General features: G+C 36.3%; 1 protein-coding gene across 10 annotated transcripts in view; it reads left to right on the plus strand.

Moving 5' to 3' along the window:
- CARMIL1 (capping protein regulator and myosin 1 linker 1) overlaps window positions 1–14,345 on the plus strand; it is a 159,421-nt gene that overhangs the window by 81,229 nt on the left and 63,847 nt on the right. For all 10 annotated transcript variants that reach the window (XM_085537596.1, XM_085537598.1, XM_085537602.1 and 7 more), the window contains 6 exons: window positions 444–538; window positions 4,606–4,692; window positions 8,120–8,223; window positions 9,558–9,635; window positions 9,748–9,824; window positions 10,764–10,868. In XM_085537596.1, the coding sequence (XP_085393722.1) occupies window positions 444–538; window positions 4,606–4,692; window positions 8,120–8,223; window positions 9,558–9,635; window positions 9,748–9,824; window positions 10,764–10,868 (546 nt within the window). The remainder of the gene's footprint in view (window positions 1–443; window positions 539–4,605; window positions 4,693–8,119; window positions 8,224–9,557; window positions 9,636–9,747; window positions 9,825–10,763; window positions 10,869–14,345) is intronic.

Raw genomic sequence — 14,345 nt, forward strand, 5'->3', positions numbered from 1 at the left:
GGTCAACCTTGATGCTTCTCATTGTATAAAGAAGCAAGCAGAGAATAGTTTTTCAATGTCCTGCTGTTCTTTGAGAGAATTATTCCTGCTGTTTTACAAGATCACAATATATATCCCACCTGTGCACAATGAGGAGATGTGGTTGAGTTCTAAATTATTTTAATTTAACCTGTATTTTATATGTTCAGATCCTTATCAAAAGTAGCTTGAACTTTGATTGAATGCTCTTCAGTACCTTAAATCACAGAAAAAATAAATAGTAATATAACCTGCTTTGAAAGACAGCAAATTAGCCAGATAAGCATTGTTTAAAAGGACAAAGAATCAATAGTATAAGTTGGTTATTTCTGTCTAGTAATACCTTGACACTTTTAAGCCTCTGAACATGCTTTTGACAGAGGAGATAACAGAATTCTCTCTCCCTCTGTATTCTTTTCTTGCAGAGATTTTGCACAGAAACTAGCCGGTGCCCTATCCCATAATCCCAACTCAGGACTCCATACAATCAACCTTGCTAGCAATCCACTTGAAGACCGAGGTACTGTAAAGTTAATGTTTTCCTCTTTCTGCAAATGTATGAGGGGGATTACTGCTGCTCCGAATGGAGCTTTGTCCAAATAACAAGATATTGTTCTGTCTGTAATGCTATTGTGAATGCCTGTTGTTCACAAATGACTGAGAATTGCTATTCTTTCTGATTAATACATTTCCATTCACTTATGGAGAAGTATTTAAATGTCTTAAACCATCCATGGATTTCATTAGATTTCATTACACTTTCACTGAGGTTTCTTTTGAAGTAAAATAGAACACAATGAATGTTTAGGGCTAGAAAGAAAAGAAAATGGTGTGTATTTTTAAAGGCAATACAATGAATATAAGATGAAGTGCAAGACAACTTTATTGCTTGGATTGTATTTTCCTGGAGGTTTTGCATTTTATTTCAGCTATAATCTCATAGTTAGATCTGGTTTTGAAGCTGTTTCTTTATCAGCTTTGTTCTAGTCTGTAGTGTTGCTGGTTCTTCACAATGCTCTGTAATACTGGTGTAGCTGGCATCCTTATGTGTAGCTAAGGATTGTTGACTCTGCAAGATGAAATATAAAACTGAACAGCCTAGCTTTCCTCTAGCTAGGCACTGCTAGGCATAATTTCAGTACGTATCAAGTCAAGTCTTCCCTTCCCCTGTCTACTCTCTTTTCACTTGGAGCATTTATTTTTAAAATAAGGTTACATTCTTCCAGTCGGGTGTTGACCCTTCAGTGCTGCCCACATGAGATTTCCATTTGATTCATTTAATACATTCCAAGCACACAGTGTTCTTGGGATCAGACTACCTTGTGCTGCTGTTGGGCCAGAAATAAAATAGGAATTTTAGGCAGTGAACCTTTTCTTATTTTATTTGGTTTATGTGAGGGAGATTTTCAGTCTTTTGTCTGATGCGATTCAAAATGGAAAAGCTGTTCATTTTGATTACAGCCTTATGCAAAATGCTGTTAACACAGAATTTTGTAGGTAATGTCTCCTTTTACTCTGTTTCACTGATTGGGGAGAAGGATGTGAAGGGTATTTTTCCTCTTCCTCCTTTGTATGTCTTCTCCTTTTGGCTCAAATTAAGTTTGAAAACGTTTTTACTTTTAACTTATTTAGATAGCTCTTCATTTAAAACTGTTCACATGAATTGCTATGTTCTTCTGACTACCCTTTGTGTGGTTCCTGAAAGCTCTTGTGAAAGCCAGTGTTTTGCTGTACAGCGTTATTACTGTGTGTCATGGGCCTATCTTCATTATTCTGAATTTGCTGTTTTAAGTTGTAAAAAATGGCTGGCACATTGTAGGATCTACTTTTGAAGAAGCGTATTTAGAAAAATATTTATGAAATTTATGAAAAGCTTTTTTAGAAGATAACTTTTCTTTTAAATCATGCAAGGATTTGTTTTTTTTTTAATGTTAAGTATATTGGTTTGAATACTGACTTTGCAATGAAGTCATTCTTTGAAGCCCTTTTGGAATAGCTACATACAGTGTTAAAGAAAAAAAAAGGAAGATGCTAATTGGAGAAAATTGTGGAGATCTATCAGTATCTCAGTGGCCTCTATCACATGCAATTAAAGTTTGACCTTTTTTGTTAGAGAATAATCTAAGTTATATGAGTGCTTGAAAAGAAATTAACTATAATTGCAATATGCAAATATTTTAAACAAGGATTTACCTGATCTGTGATCTGATATCCATTGAGTGAAAGCTAAATTTGACTTCATTAAACTGAAGAGGCAGCAAGCTTTCCTCAGGTAACAGCTGGCATAATTGAGGTTCATATCAATGTACACAATTTGGAAAGTATCTCTGAACATGTCACCTTCCCAGAAACTAAGAGTGAAATGAGATTATACTGCAATTCTAAGGGGAACAACGCAGGATAGTGTGAATAATGGGAAAGAACCTATCTTTGTCTGTGGCTTGGACCAATAAGCTACTGTGTACTATTGAGTATCAAAAAGCATAAGCACTGTATTCCTATATTAATGCAGCTGTCTGTAGTCCAGTGACACAAGAAGAATGTTCTTTTTAGCTGGCACATCTGGCCCAGCTTCAGCTGAAATATTAATGTTTTTACACTATATGATTTCACACTAAGATCGGTCTCTTAATTTGTGATTGGCAACTCTTAATGGTACTGTCAGTATTTGTGAGTCTAACAAATGGAAAGTTTGTTATTCATTTGGGTTTTAAAATCTAGACATGCTGTAGTGATGGAAGCTTTGCTTTTGGCTTTACTGGCATCAGAATCTCATTTCTCATTTTCTGAAAAATAGGGCAAATCAAATAAGCTCAAGTCTGGAAATACTCAAAATCAAATCTGTGTGCCTGGATGCAGTAAAGTTTACTTCTGCTATTAGAGTTCAGCTCTGTTGCAAGATCAGCAAAAAGAGCGTCTGAGTTATCAAAACTACTTTTGCTTTTCTGCATCTGATTCCCCTGTCTTAAAACTCAGTGGATATTTCTTCTCCAGTGCTAGTTAGGATGTTAAAATTATTCAGCTTGATAAATGTTAGCTAAATGGAAAGATGGAGAGGTGAAATTATTTGCTGCACCTCTTACCCAAAATACTTTGCAACAAAATTACTCTGGTGGTATCCTTAGCAATTCTCTTTGTACTCAATTTTCTTCTCTTTTGCCAGCAGAACTCTACCTTGAGTTTGAAAGTATGTATTGTGACTAAGCCAGCTCAACAGAGATGAACGGTCATGCACAGAATTTAAATTGAGGCCATCTTATGAAAGGCTGATCCTTTTTCAAAGGAGCTAAAAAGTTTTTAGCTTCTTTTTTAAGTAGTGGGTCTAGGAATGAAAATTCAGTTGTTATGACTTGATGCATTCTTGCTGAAGGTTGAAGACTCTGTTACCATTATGATTTACAGTAAACGATGGCAGAGCATCATCAATCTAATATTTTGGCAGTATACATAAAACACAGCGTGTTGTTTTAAGCTGTGTGGAAGTTGCACCTCTGACCAGCCTATACAACAGGCTTTTACACAAAGGGTTAAAAAAAAACCCAAAAACTCCTGCAGCTTTTACATCTGTAATGTAGCTGCTCTTCCATTATTAATGACAGTAAACCATGATAGAAGCAGAGTACATGCATGTACGTATCATACTTCTGGACTCTTTCGTGTCTGCTTATGTGGAGAACAGTACCAGCTTTTTTATATAATTGTATTCTGGAGCAAGTAAAAGGCTTTGCTCATGTCTCCCTTTTTCTTGCTAAGCAGTTTCCTATAGGGGACTATTTTTCATGCTCAGGTTAGGATTTGACTTTCTATGTTGATTTACTCCTATAATAAATATTTCATAAACTGGTTCAATCGTTATTTAGGATGTGCCCTCTTAATCATATTTTAGTCCTTTTCTTAAATGGGGAATTAAATTTATTTAGTGCAGAACTTGGATACACTGAGAAAGCACATAAATGAAAAGAATATTGTTTCCTTTTGTTGGATTTCTGCTGAGGTAGTCAGTATCCTAATATATTTTTACCATTTGGAATCCCAAACAATTCAAGCATTTCCAAGCCTGTGTATACTAGCTGGTAACCTACAGGCTGCTGGAATGAAGTGAGATAAGTGGCCATTATAACTCAGTGGAGGTTTCAGGTTTTCAGGACAAGTCTGTAGCTGCATTGTAGTTTCTTTTATTTGAATTAGATGCTCTTCCACAGAAATATTTCAGCTCACTGGTGTGTATTGAACAACATCTGTATTCCTTTATTTAATAAAGGAAGGGTTTAGTTGCAGAAGAGAGGCCAGTGTTGGCTAATATGTACATCTCTCTTCAAGACAAATGTTTTGAAGTTTCATGTGAACTGCTGCTGGTGGCTGTTTTTTATTTATTTAAATATATTTTCTGACTGAAGCATAAATCTTTCAGAATGTCCCGTGTGGTAACTATTGGACATGTATAATAAATTCCCTTTGACCTTCTCTCAGATGTATGTGTACCTTGCAGTTTGTAAACTACTTAGATACTTGAAAAGGCTTGGAAAAGCTGGGGCTATATGGTTGAACTGACTTCCTGAGGACTTCTTTCTCTTTACTCCCCAACAGGTGTATCATCTCTAAGTATCCAGTTCGCCAAACTTCCAAAGGGACTGAAACATTTAAATTTATCTAAAACCTCCTTGTCACCTAAAGGTATGCTCTATAAATATGCATATTTTCCTGTTGTAAAAGTTTCAGGCTTTCATCTTAATAATACCATTTGTTATGAGGTTATTAAGTAGTCCATTCTGTTACTGCTTCATGTGTGTGCTTTTAACCAGTGCAGCTGCTTTTTTATATCCCTGTGTTTACTATTTGGGTTCTGTACCCTATCCAATTTTAGAATACTCTTACTTGTCCCATGTGTGAGCTGGAACCTTTACCATAAAGTAAGATAAATGTTATGTTTTATTGATGATTCAAAAAATATCTGAGGCAAAAATGCATGAGGAACTTTCTAAACAGCATTTGGAAAACTGCTCAGTGTTTTTCATGCAGTTATTTCACTTAACTATTTCATGAAATCGAGTGTTACAACAAAAGCTGTTAATTGATTTGCCCTGAGTAGAAACTTCTTTGTTTTAGAATTTGCACACTTCTGACTTGATGTAGTGATTATAATAGATGCATATTTTTAACACAATACTGAAACAAGCATTTGAAACTTTCAGGTCTTTTTCACTGATGTTTTACATATAGTAGACCCAGTAATCTCTTTATTAGAATGGAGCAAACCAGATTCTACAGAGTAGTGTTTAATAAATAAATAAATAAATAAATAAAAATAAATAAATTTTACAAAAGCATTGTCACAGTATTTTTTCAAGTGATGTTGACCTGGAAAAGGTGACTGAAGTGCAGTCAATGGAAGGATGTTATAACCAAGGATAACAGATGGTCTTTCATCCTATTAATTACCACTCTGTGAAGATTCTGTGTTCTCCTAAGCTTTAGAAGTTGACCTGGGGGAATATGAGTGTGGAGAAGGGTTTGTTGTTGTTTTTAGTGAGTGTTCTGTAGCTCTAGTAATGTTTAACTAGACAGTAATACCTAGAGTGAATTTATTCATTCATCGTTTTCATTAGTTGGAAAAAAAAAAAAAAAAAGGTGTTTTTTCTTTTTTTTTCCCACTGCTAACTCCACTTTTAGTGACAAGAAATTGGTTAAGAACCTTGACTAGCCTTACATGTACTCTTGAGAATACGTGTTCATTAATTTCACAGAAAGTCCTTCAATTCTGGGATGTTCATTCACCCTGTACTTTTCTTCATGAGCTATGAATGATTTCATCAACTCTTGATTTTTGAGGGAAGAGAATATTCTAGCTGCACATCGGCCTCTAGAAAGAACAAACACCAGCTTGATGAAGCTCATCAACAAAATTCTTGTCAGTAAAAATGAATTTTGACATTATGAAAAGAATTAGATTTTTAACATTCCTTGTAAAGATAATCTTTAAACAAAAGCTGAAATTATATTCCAGCATTTCTACTACTGGCCTCATGTGAATCCTAGTCCAGATGGCATAATCCACCCTAGCCCTTAAATATCTATTCTTCAAAGAGCATCATGTCACTACGAATATTGTTGGATGGGAGCTTTTCTAAATTCCAATTTAAAAGTATAGTGAAGTCTTAAATTTGGAATTGTTGTAGCTCTCTGTACCTGAAGATTTTCAGTTTTGCATCTTTCCTCGTCTGCAAAGCTGTCTGTGTTAGCCAGTTTTTCTGTAATGTAAGAAGGCAGTTCTGAATTGCTTTTTAACTTGGAAGACTATTTTTGAACTCAGAATATTGAGAGCTTTTTTTCTGTAGCCGGGGGAAGCCTGGCTTTATCGATTTCAGAAATTCTGTACAATCCCTCACTGGTTTTGACCTCATTTTAAAAGTGCTTTCTATTCAAAATAAGTTTCTAAGATTGCAAAGTGAAGTTCAGGTGGTAACTTCCCAGCTGATCTTTCTTCAAATATTGTACCTCAAGGTTCTTAAGAGCTATTAACACTCTGAGCCTCCTGAGAGTAGTAAAAGAGCATGATAGATTGTCTGCAAATGAAAGTGAGATTACTGTCAAAGTACAGAATGAGGTAGGTGAAGTTCAAACAAACGTTTATTGATTTGAAGATTCTGGTTAAGTGGAAAATTTTAGTATCCTCATTCAAAGACAGGGACGGATTTTCTGAACCTGAGCCAAAAGCTAATTAAAAAAAATCCCTCATTTGCATCATTTGGATGAAGACTTCAATGACTGATTTTGAGTAACTGACCCATTTTTAAACATGATACAAGCATTAACATAATAAATTGTTTTACAGCTATTCTTCCCTAAGCTCTATCACAGTTTCTGAATTCTCAGAATTGTTGTTCAGTAGTATATGCTGAGCTGTTCACAGTATACTGAATTCATTTCAACCTGTTGCTTATAAATGTTGCTGAGAAGGAGAGAAATGATTCAAGGAATGGCGAAGTTGTCATTGTTCTCCAGTTCTTTGGAGTATCAAAAAACTCCCGAAGCCTATAGCTGTGCTTTTTACAAGGGAGACTCTCCTACTATTTGTAAACTTTGGAAAACTAAAGCACTGTCTGGTGTGTTTTGGTTTATGGTGACTTGCTAGCTGCTTCCTCCAATGGTAAACCCATTTTCTAATAGTTTTTAAATGAAGAGTGCATGTGTTCCATCCACTGAACTCTGGTTCACTTCGATCAGGAGCTTTGAGAAATTGCACTGTAACGTATAACAGATTGAAACATTTGCCAGCTTCACTCTTTTGCTTAGGCATTTATGAGAAAACCACTGCTTGCTAAGTTCACAGTGATGCACGCAGTGATAGTTATCTACAATAAATTAAAAACTTTGCTATAAGCTACAAGGGTCCTCAGATGAAAATTAGTTTTGCTGGAAATAGCCACATCCTAATTTGTATTTGGAAAAGCTGAAGAGCTTTGGAACATGGCTGACTTGTTCCCAGCGTGAGCTTTTTAATTTTAATGTAAAAAATACATATTTTTTTCTCAACAGGAAATGAGCATCTTTATGCATCTCTTGATACTTTAATTAGATAACTTTTTTTTTTCTTTTTTTCCTGAAATTACAGGCAAATCATAATTGAAGTATTTTTAAATTCTAGGTCTTGTCAGTTGCTTTTGAAGTTCTGGCAAATTATACTTGTTAACGCTCTTGATCTTCCACAGATACTTTTATCTAAATATTATTGTTTGTGAGAGGACATTGTCTAAGCATTATTATGTGAAATCTGTTTTTAAAATCTGTTACAAAATATGGTTGCGCAGTTAAAGCCATTGCAGAGATGGCAAAAAGATTTCTTCCTGAAACTCAGGATGTGTAGCTCACTGAAGCCTGCTTTATTGGAGGCAAAAGGCCTGAACTAAACCAGGTCCTCTGTGACAAAGAGAAGTCTTATATCTCCCTGATCATCTATCTTCCTCTCCTGTAGAACAGTGTTGGGAATAGGAGACCATTAAAAATTCATGTGTGACAGTGTTCACTAGAATTGTGCATTTCCAGGGGCTCTGCTAGTTCCGTGTGGTGCTGGATAAGGTGAATACTGACCTTTTTTTTGCAGGGGTGAACAGCCTTTCCCAGTCACTGAGTGCCAACTCGCTGATAGCGAACACGCTCGTCTATCTTGACCTCTCAGGGAATGCTCTCCGTGGGGATGATCTCTCAGTAAGCATGTGACTGTTTTAATTTATTGTTAGAAGAAGGGCAAAGCCTTTTTATTTAGACTCTTCCTTCTTTTTTGATCATAACAGCCAGATTTTGAGTTCTCTAATTATGAAGCATCTAAAATATGCAAAATCTGATCATTTGAGTTTGTTGGACATTATCTACCTGTTATCTACTTTCATCTGACATTTTGAACAAACTTTACCAGTTTCAGGTTTATCAGCATACTCCAAGATCTAGTCTTTTCAGACATGAAGTAGAACTTTCAGTGGGACAAGAGGATTTAAAAGGTGGCAAACACACTGTCTAATGTAGAGAAAGACACACAGTTATTCTCAAAGAGAGAATAACAGGAGAAATATGTAAAAATAAGAAAAAGTGTGATGTTGACAGGCAACGGTTAAAGAAGTCTCATGTCTTCCCACAGAATTTTATGGGACATAAATACAAAAAGTAAGTCTTTTCATAGCCTGTCAGAGAGAGATGGTTCAATGAAAAAGGTTCTTAATACTGAGATCTCTTAATCTGTGAAACAGTTTTAAAACAGGAGTAAAGAAATCCTGTTATTTAGTATTTAAAATAAACTTGAGCGGAGGAGGGGGATTTTTAGAGTAGGAACCTTTCTCTCACTGTTAGGTATATCAGCTAAATGACCTAATTTTATGAAAGACAAATCTATTTTTAAAATGTTGAATATGCACAAGTGGGGTAGATTTCAGATGGAGTTGTATGCTCCATGTTTCTGTTATGTGTTATCCTTTCTTTTCTCGATCTTCTTTGTATTGTTCAGAGAGACTAAAAATATAAACAAAGTATGATATGCTTTATGTACACTAGCATAGTCTGTGTAGTACCAAAGTCATCAATATTAGATTTATTTTCCACTTATTCTGTATTTTGCCTTCAACTTCTTATACACAGCCAATATTAAGAATTAGCTATAGTCTTCAAAGGCAGATGATCTGTATCCCTCATGCTTAAGAGGGGCTGTGTTGAACTTTCAAGCCTGGTAGTCTTTTTAGAAAACATAATGTCAATTTGAGTATTGCAGGGTATTTTTAACAAAATGATCATTTTCTGTGAAAGCGCTTTACAGGGTAAGTCAAGAGTTTTACACTTAGCATTCGGTAGATGTGGTCTGGACACCATTTTTTCCTTTTGTTCCTAAGAAATGATAGCCTTTGGAAGTAAAACAGGTTGTTTTGGTTGAGTGAAAGGTTTCAGACACGCCTGTAGTGCAATTTTATACGAGTCTGAATGCATCCTAAAAGAAGTCTGTGCCACAATATGAAAAATAACACTGATATGTTTTTTTCTCGTTCCCTTAATTATAGAGCCTCTACAATTTTTTGGCCCAGCCAAATGCCCTTGTCCATCTGGATTTATCCAACACGGAGTGTGCTCTAGATATGGTAATGCTTTCTTTTCTTTGTGTTTGTGTGCATGTGTGTGTAGATTCAGATATCAGGGACGTTTTCTTATCTTGTATACCCAGTAAAATCAATCTTCCTTACCTTAAATCAGGTGTGTGGAGCCCTCCTTCGTGGATGTCTTCAGCATCTAGCTGTCCTTAGTCTTTCCAGGACACTTTTTTCTCACAGGTACAGTTTAAATGTTGTTTCTCTCAACTGCTCTATTTTGTGTTATACTTTCTTGATTTTATGCTGCATGACTCTATAAAGGGTCTCTACAAAAAAAAAAGTATCATTATTCCAAGGAAGTTATTTTCTTTCTGTTCTTTGCTAGACAGCTGTAATATAAGCTACCTTGTCTAATAAGTTTTTTATGATCCCAATGCACCATACGGTTTGTATACATCCTTTGTTGTAATATCAGACTTTGAAGTCTAACTTAACTCTTCTTCATATTTGATTTCAAAGTACTTATTTTTTGTGATTTGTTGTTTGTTAAAAATGCACTTTTTATTATTTTTCTTCTTTTCCTTGGAAGAAGACCTTCTGAAAGTCTTATAGACTGAACACTGACTTTGTAGAGTACTTGCAGCATAGAAAATAATAGCCTTGTTTTCCCTTTTCTTCAAATCAGTGGCTTGAGTACCTGTCAGAGGTGACAACTAGTTAGGGTTAAGCAACCACAGTGTTCAGTAGTTATTTCTAGTGGTGAAGAGGCAGTGTCAGTGTTTTGTAGAGTACTGTTTGATCTTTTACTTGTAAAATCTAAGTATACTCATGATCAATCAGACTTGAATAATCATTCCTGGTAGTTCACCAAGCAGAAGCTAGATAATGATGTCTTCTGAACAGCAGTACAATGATGAGAATTGTTTCTTGAATCAACATTTTGATAGCATTATGTTTTTAAGTTAACTGAGAGCCACTGACTACTGAGCTGTTGAAGGTGCAGCAAATTAAACAAGTAAATGATTGTTACCATTTTGACAGCCTGCATTCACTATAGGATGTTCACTATTCAATATTCAATTATTACTATAATATTAGTACTGTAACTATAGCTGTTTAGTAATCACTGTTGGAATGAGGAGCATCTAAATGTTACTTAATGAATACATTTACTTACAGAAAAGGAAAAGAAGTCCCTCCCTCCTTCAAACAGTTTTTCAGCAGCTCACTTGCTTTGATGCAGATTAATCTCTCGGGAACTAAACTCCCTCCTGAGCCTCTGAAGTAAGAATTTCATTTAATTTTCTCCTGTTGCCTAAAACCTCATTCACACTGTTACTGTGTGGTGCTTTATAGGAAAATAAATAAATAAATAAATAAATAAATAAATAAATGGATTTTATTTCCATTCTTTCCCATTTGTATGCTACTGATACTGGAAGAGTAAGAGTGAGTTTTATAATGGCCACACATTAAAGAAATGCTGCATCCATCTTGTGTTTGAAGCTATTAATCATAGTTTGGTTTATGTCCCAGCTGTTTTGTTTCCACCAACTTTTTGTGATATATTTCTTACTTTGTGCCTTAAAAACAGAAGTGTTTGCTTTGCAGTGAAATGGTATTATATATTTGTATTAGCATCATTCCCTTGAGGCTGCACTATTGTAAGAGCCATTGCGCATATGAAGCTGTTGCAGTGCTTGATGGAAGAGGCCTCTTGCCCAAAACTGCACCTTCCTTTTAGGGAGAGAGATCATGGCAGCCAGTTCTGAGAGTGCTAAGTGTAATGCTTTGCTTTTCTGTATGTTGCCCATCCCGCAGGTAACAGGTTCTTGTTATACATATTGGGCAGTTCCACTGACCACCCAGTGATGGAGAAAAACTCCTCTTACAGCATAAAGCAGGCAGAGGGAAATTGTATAGCACTCTGTCACCCTTCCTGAGATGTGTGCATCTGTGTACTGTGGTGAACTGGAATGTAAAGGGGGTGTTTTAAAATCAAGATCAATCTAGATAAAATGACCTATTGAGATTCTATCTATGATTCTGGTAGAATCCTTGTCTTTATTGGCTGAATTAAGGAAAGACTCTTTTCAACTTGCTGGCTTCTGTGCATTAAAACATATAAAACCCAATCCACAGTAGAAATCTAGATGTGATCACTAACCAGTCCTGAGAACTTGTCTCCAAAATCCTGATCTGGACATAGGTATTCATATACATATATATGCTTATGCATGTACATATGTATATCAGTATATCTGTGTGTTTTATCTGTGGGGAGAGAAGTCTGTCTCCTGAGGACGAATAGGGAAGAGAAACTTCTGGGAGAAGATAAAGGAAATAAAAGTAGCAAGTGCCTCACAGGAAAGAGTAAGGTGTATTGTTTGGGGATATTTTTCTTAATGCAATTTGACATTGGATAGAGACAGTACAATATGCTTTTAAGTAAGATGCAATGGATTGAAATCCCACTGCAGGAGCCTGTTGTTTTAGCTCTGATTTTCAGTGTTCTATATGGTGCTCTTGGCTGCTGTCTTGCTTGGTTAAACTTTGCTAGGGTTAGGAAAGTAATGTTTTGATGGACTGATTATCACAGAAAATAATTAGTGAAAAGTACTTTGGTTGATTCAGGCTAACTTAGGGATATTGATTCTGTGGTAGAGGAAAGTTACATTTAATGAAGTTAGAAGAACAGAAGTTGTCTGACTAAAACCCAGGTCAATCTTCTCAGCAGTGCAGGAAAAAAAAAGTGTCATGAGACACTGAATATTTCTAGTGAGATCAGGAAAGGTGAGATGTCTTGGGCGCCATGGTTCATATTCAGCTTTTTTCCTTGGCATGTTGAGTATCTCCCACGGTGTGAGGAGTTTTGGCAGGTATCTGTGCTCGTGGATGTTGCAGGAGTATATCCCGAATACTTGTGACCCCTTAATCTGCCAGCTGTGCAGAAAATGGGAGATCTTCCTAGTCCTTTTCAGCCAGTGATCTCTATTAGCAAAAAGCTACTCTGCTGATAATATTTAAACTAATCTGGCCCAGTCTGAGTGGAGTTAGAGGGAGCTACACGCATGACTGCTGTTGATAAAAGTAAAGAGACAGTTATAAGCAGAATACAGTGAGTTGAGAGCAGCAACTTGTATTGCTAGTACAGAAAGCTCCAGAAAGCAGCATCTGTCCAAAATATACCTGGACATGGTTGGTCTGAAAATACCCATTCTTCTCTCACTTAGTTGACATTTTGCCATGAGCTTCATTTGTTTCACCCTAATAGCAGTGTTCATCTCTTTCTGGGGTTTAGCAGGGAGCTGTTAATACTGCTTGGTGGCTTCCTTGATGTGCTTTTTCTCCAACCTGAGGTTTTCTTCAGTCTGAGGGGAGTGCATGTCTCAACACTGCAGAGAACCATGATCTGCGGTGCCCCTTGCTTTCCATCTCAGAGCAACCCTATCCGGCTTGATGTCAGAAGCATAATGTGGAAGTCAGTTTGGTGTTAAAAAGATGTACTGTTAACCTGGGGCAGCTGCTTAGCATTTTTGTCTTAACTGTAAGAAATTACAAAACTGCAGAACAATCGAGGTTATAGGATGTGTTAAAGACAAGGAGATGGAAGCATCTGTTTTCAGACAGACTTATTTGTCACAGTAATGATTTGCAATAGCAGATGAAGGCTGGTTTCTAGAGGGAAAACTAATACAGTCTACACTAATAGTACTACTTTAGCACCTCTGATCTGTGCATGTCAGAAAGCCTTTTTGACAGCTTGGGCCTTGAAACTGTCCTCTGATAAAGGGGAAGTTCCTGTTTTGTGTCTATGAGCCAGACGTGAGAGTTGAGTAAATGATTCAAGATGGAGCTTGCCTCTGGGAAACTAAACAAAATAAGAAAGCAACCCATCAGATAAAAGTGTAAATACTTGGCATGGTGAGTCTCCATCTCCCCTTTTAACAAATTCATTACCTGATATCTTTGATAGATTTTGTAATTTGATTCCTTTCTTATTTACTTCCTTTAGGACTGCAGTTTCAGAGCATTTAGTCACATCTGCTGACTCGATCATTTTCAAGATACTGGTTAATCAGGGCACTCAGGGAGGGAGATGAGCTTGTTTGTAAAGCAATGGACCTTTTAATATAAGCCAAGTCATCCAGGAAAGAAGTTTGTTAATAAAGCTATATTGCTGGAGATGCCATTTAGGCAGTTGAGAAAGGCTGCTTTTAGTTTTTGGGCAGAGGTAATGCAGTTAATGATCCAGCATAGGGCTTTTTGTTGTTGTTTGATTTATATTTTTTAACTGAGTGAAGTAGTTTTCATGGTATTTTCCTTGTTGTGGTATATGTTGCCATTTTTGTTCATTTACAGCCATTGCCAGAAATGTTATTTTGATCCGTCAGGGCTGTAAAAAGACAAGTAGCTGACTTGCTTCTCATCCAAATTCTAACTAGAAGGACAAGACTTTTCCAAGTATCACCATGCATGTGACTTAAACAAGGTGACTCAGTACTGATCTATCTGCCTAAAGTGCCTTTGACTGTTAGTGATATTTCAGGAGAAAATTAGAAATCATGAGGTTTTCTCAGATGGGGGTTTATAGGCCAATAGGTTGGAGGGGGGAAGGAAAGGGATTGAAACATTTTTCTTCCTCTGAAGAGGGTTGCATGTGAAATTGCAGCAGTCTCTCTCTCTCTCTCTCTCTCTAGGTTTTTTGGTTGGTTTTAATATGTCCTTTTTATGAATGCCCTGAGTTTTTTATACTGCTTC

The sequence above is a fragment of the Coturnix japonica genome, chromosome 2 (assembly GCF_054131305.1).
Source record: "Coturnix japonica strain WE chromosome 2, WE-NBRP24, whole genome shotgun sequence".
NCBI classification, from domain to species: Eukaryota; Metazoa; Chordata; class Aves; order Galliformes; family Phasianidae; genus Coturnix; species Coturnix japonica.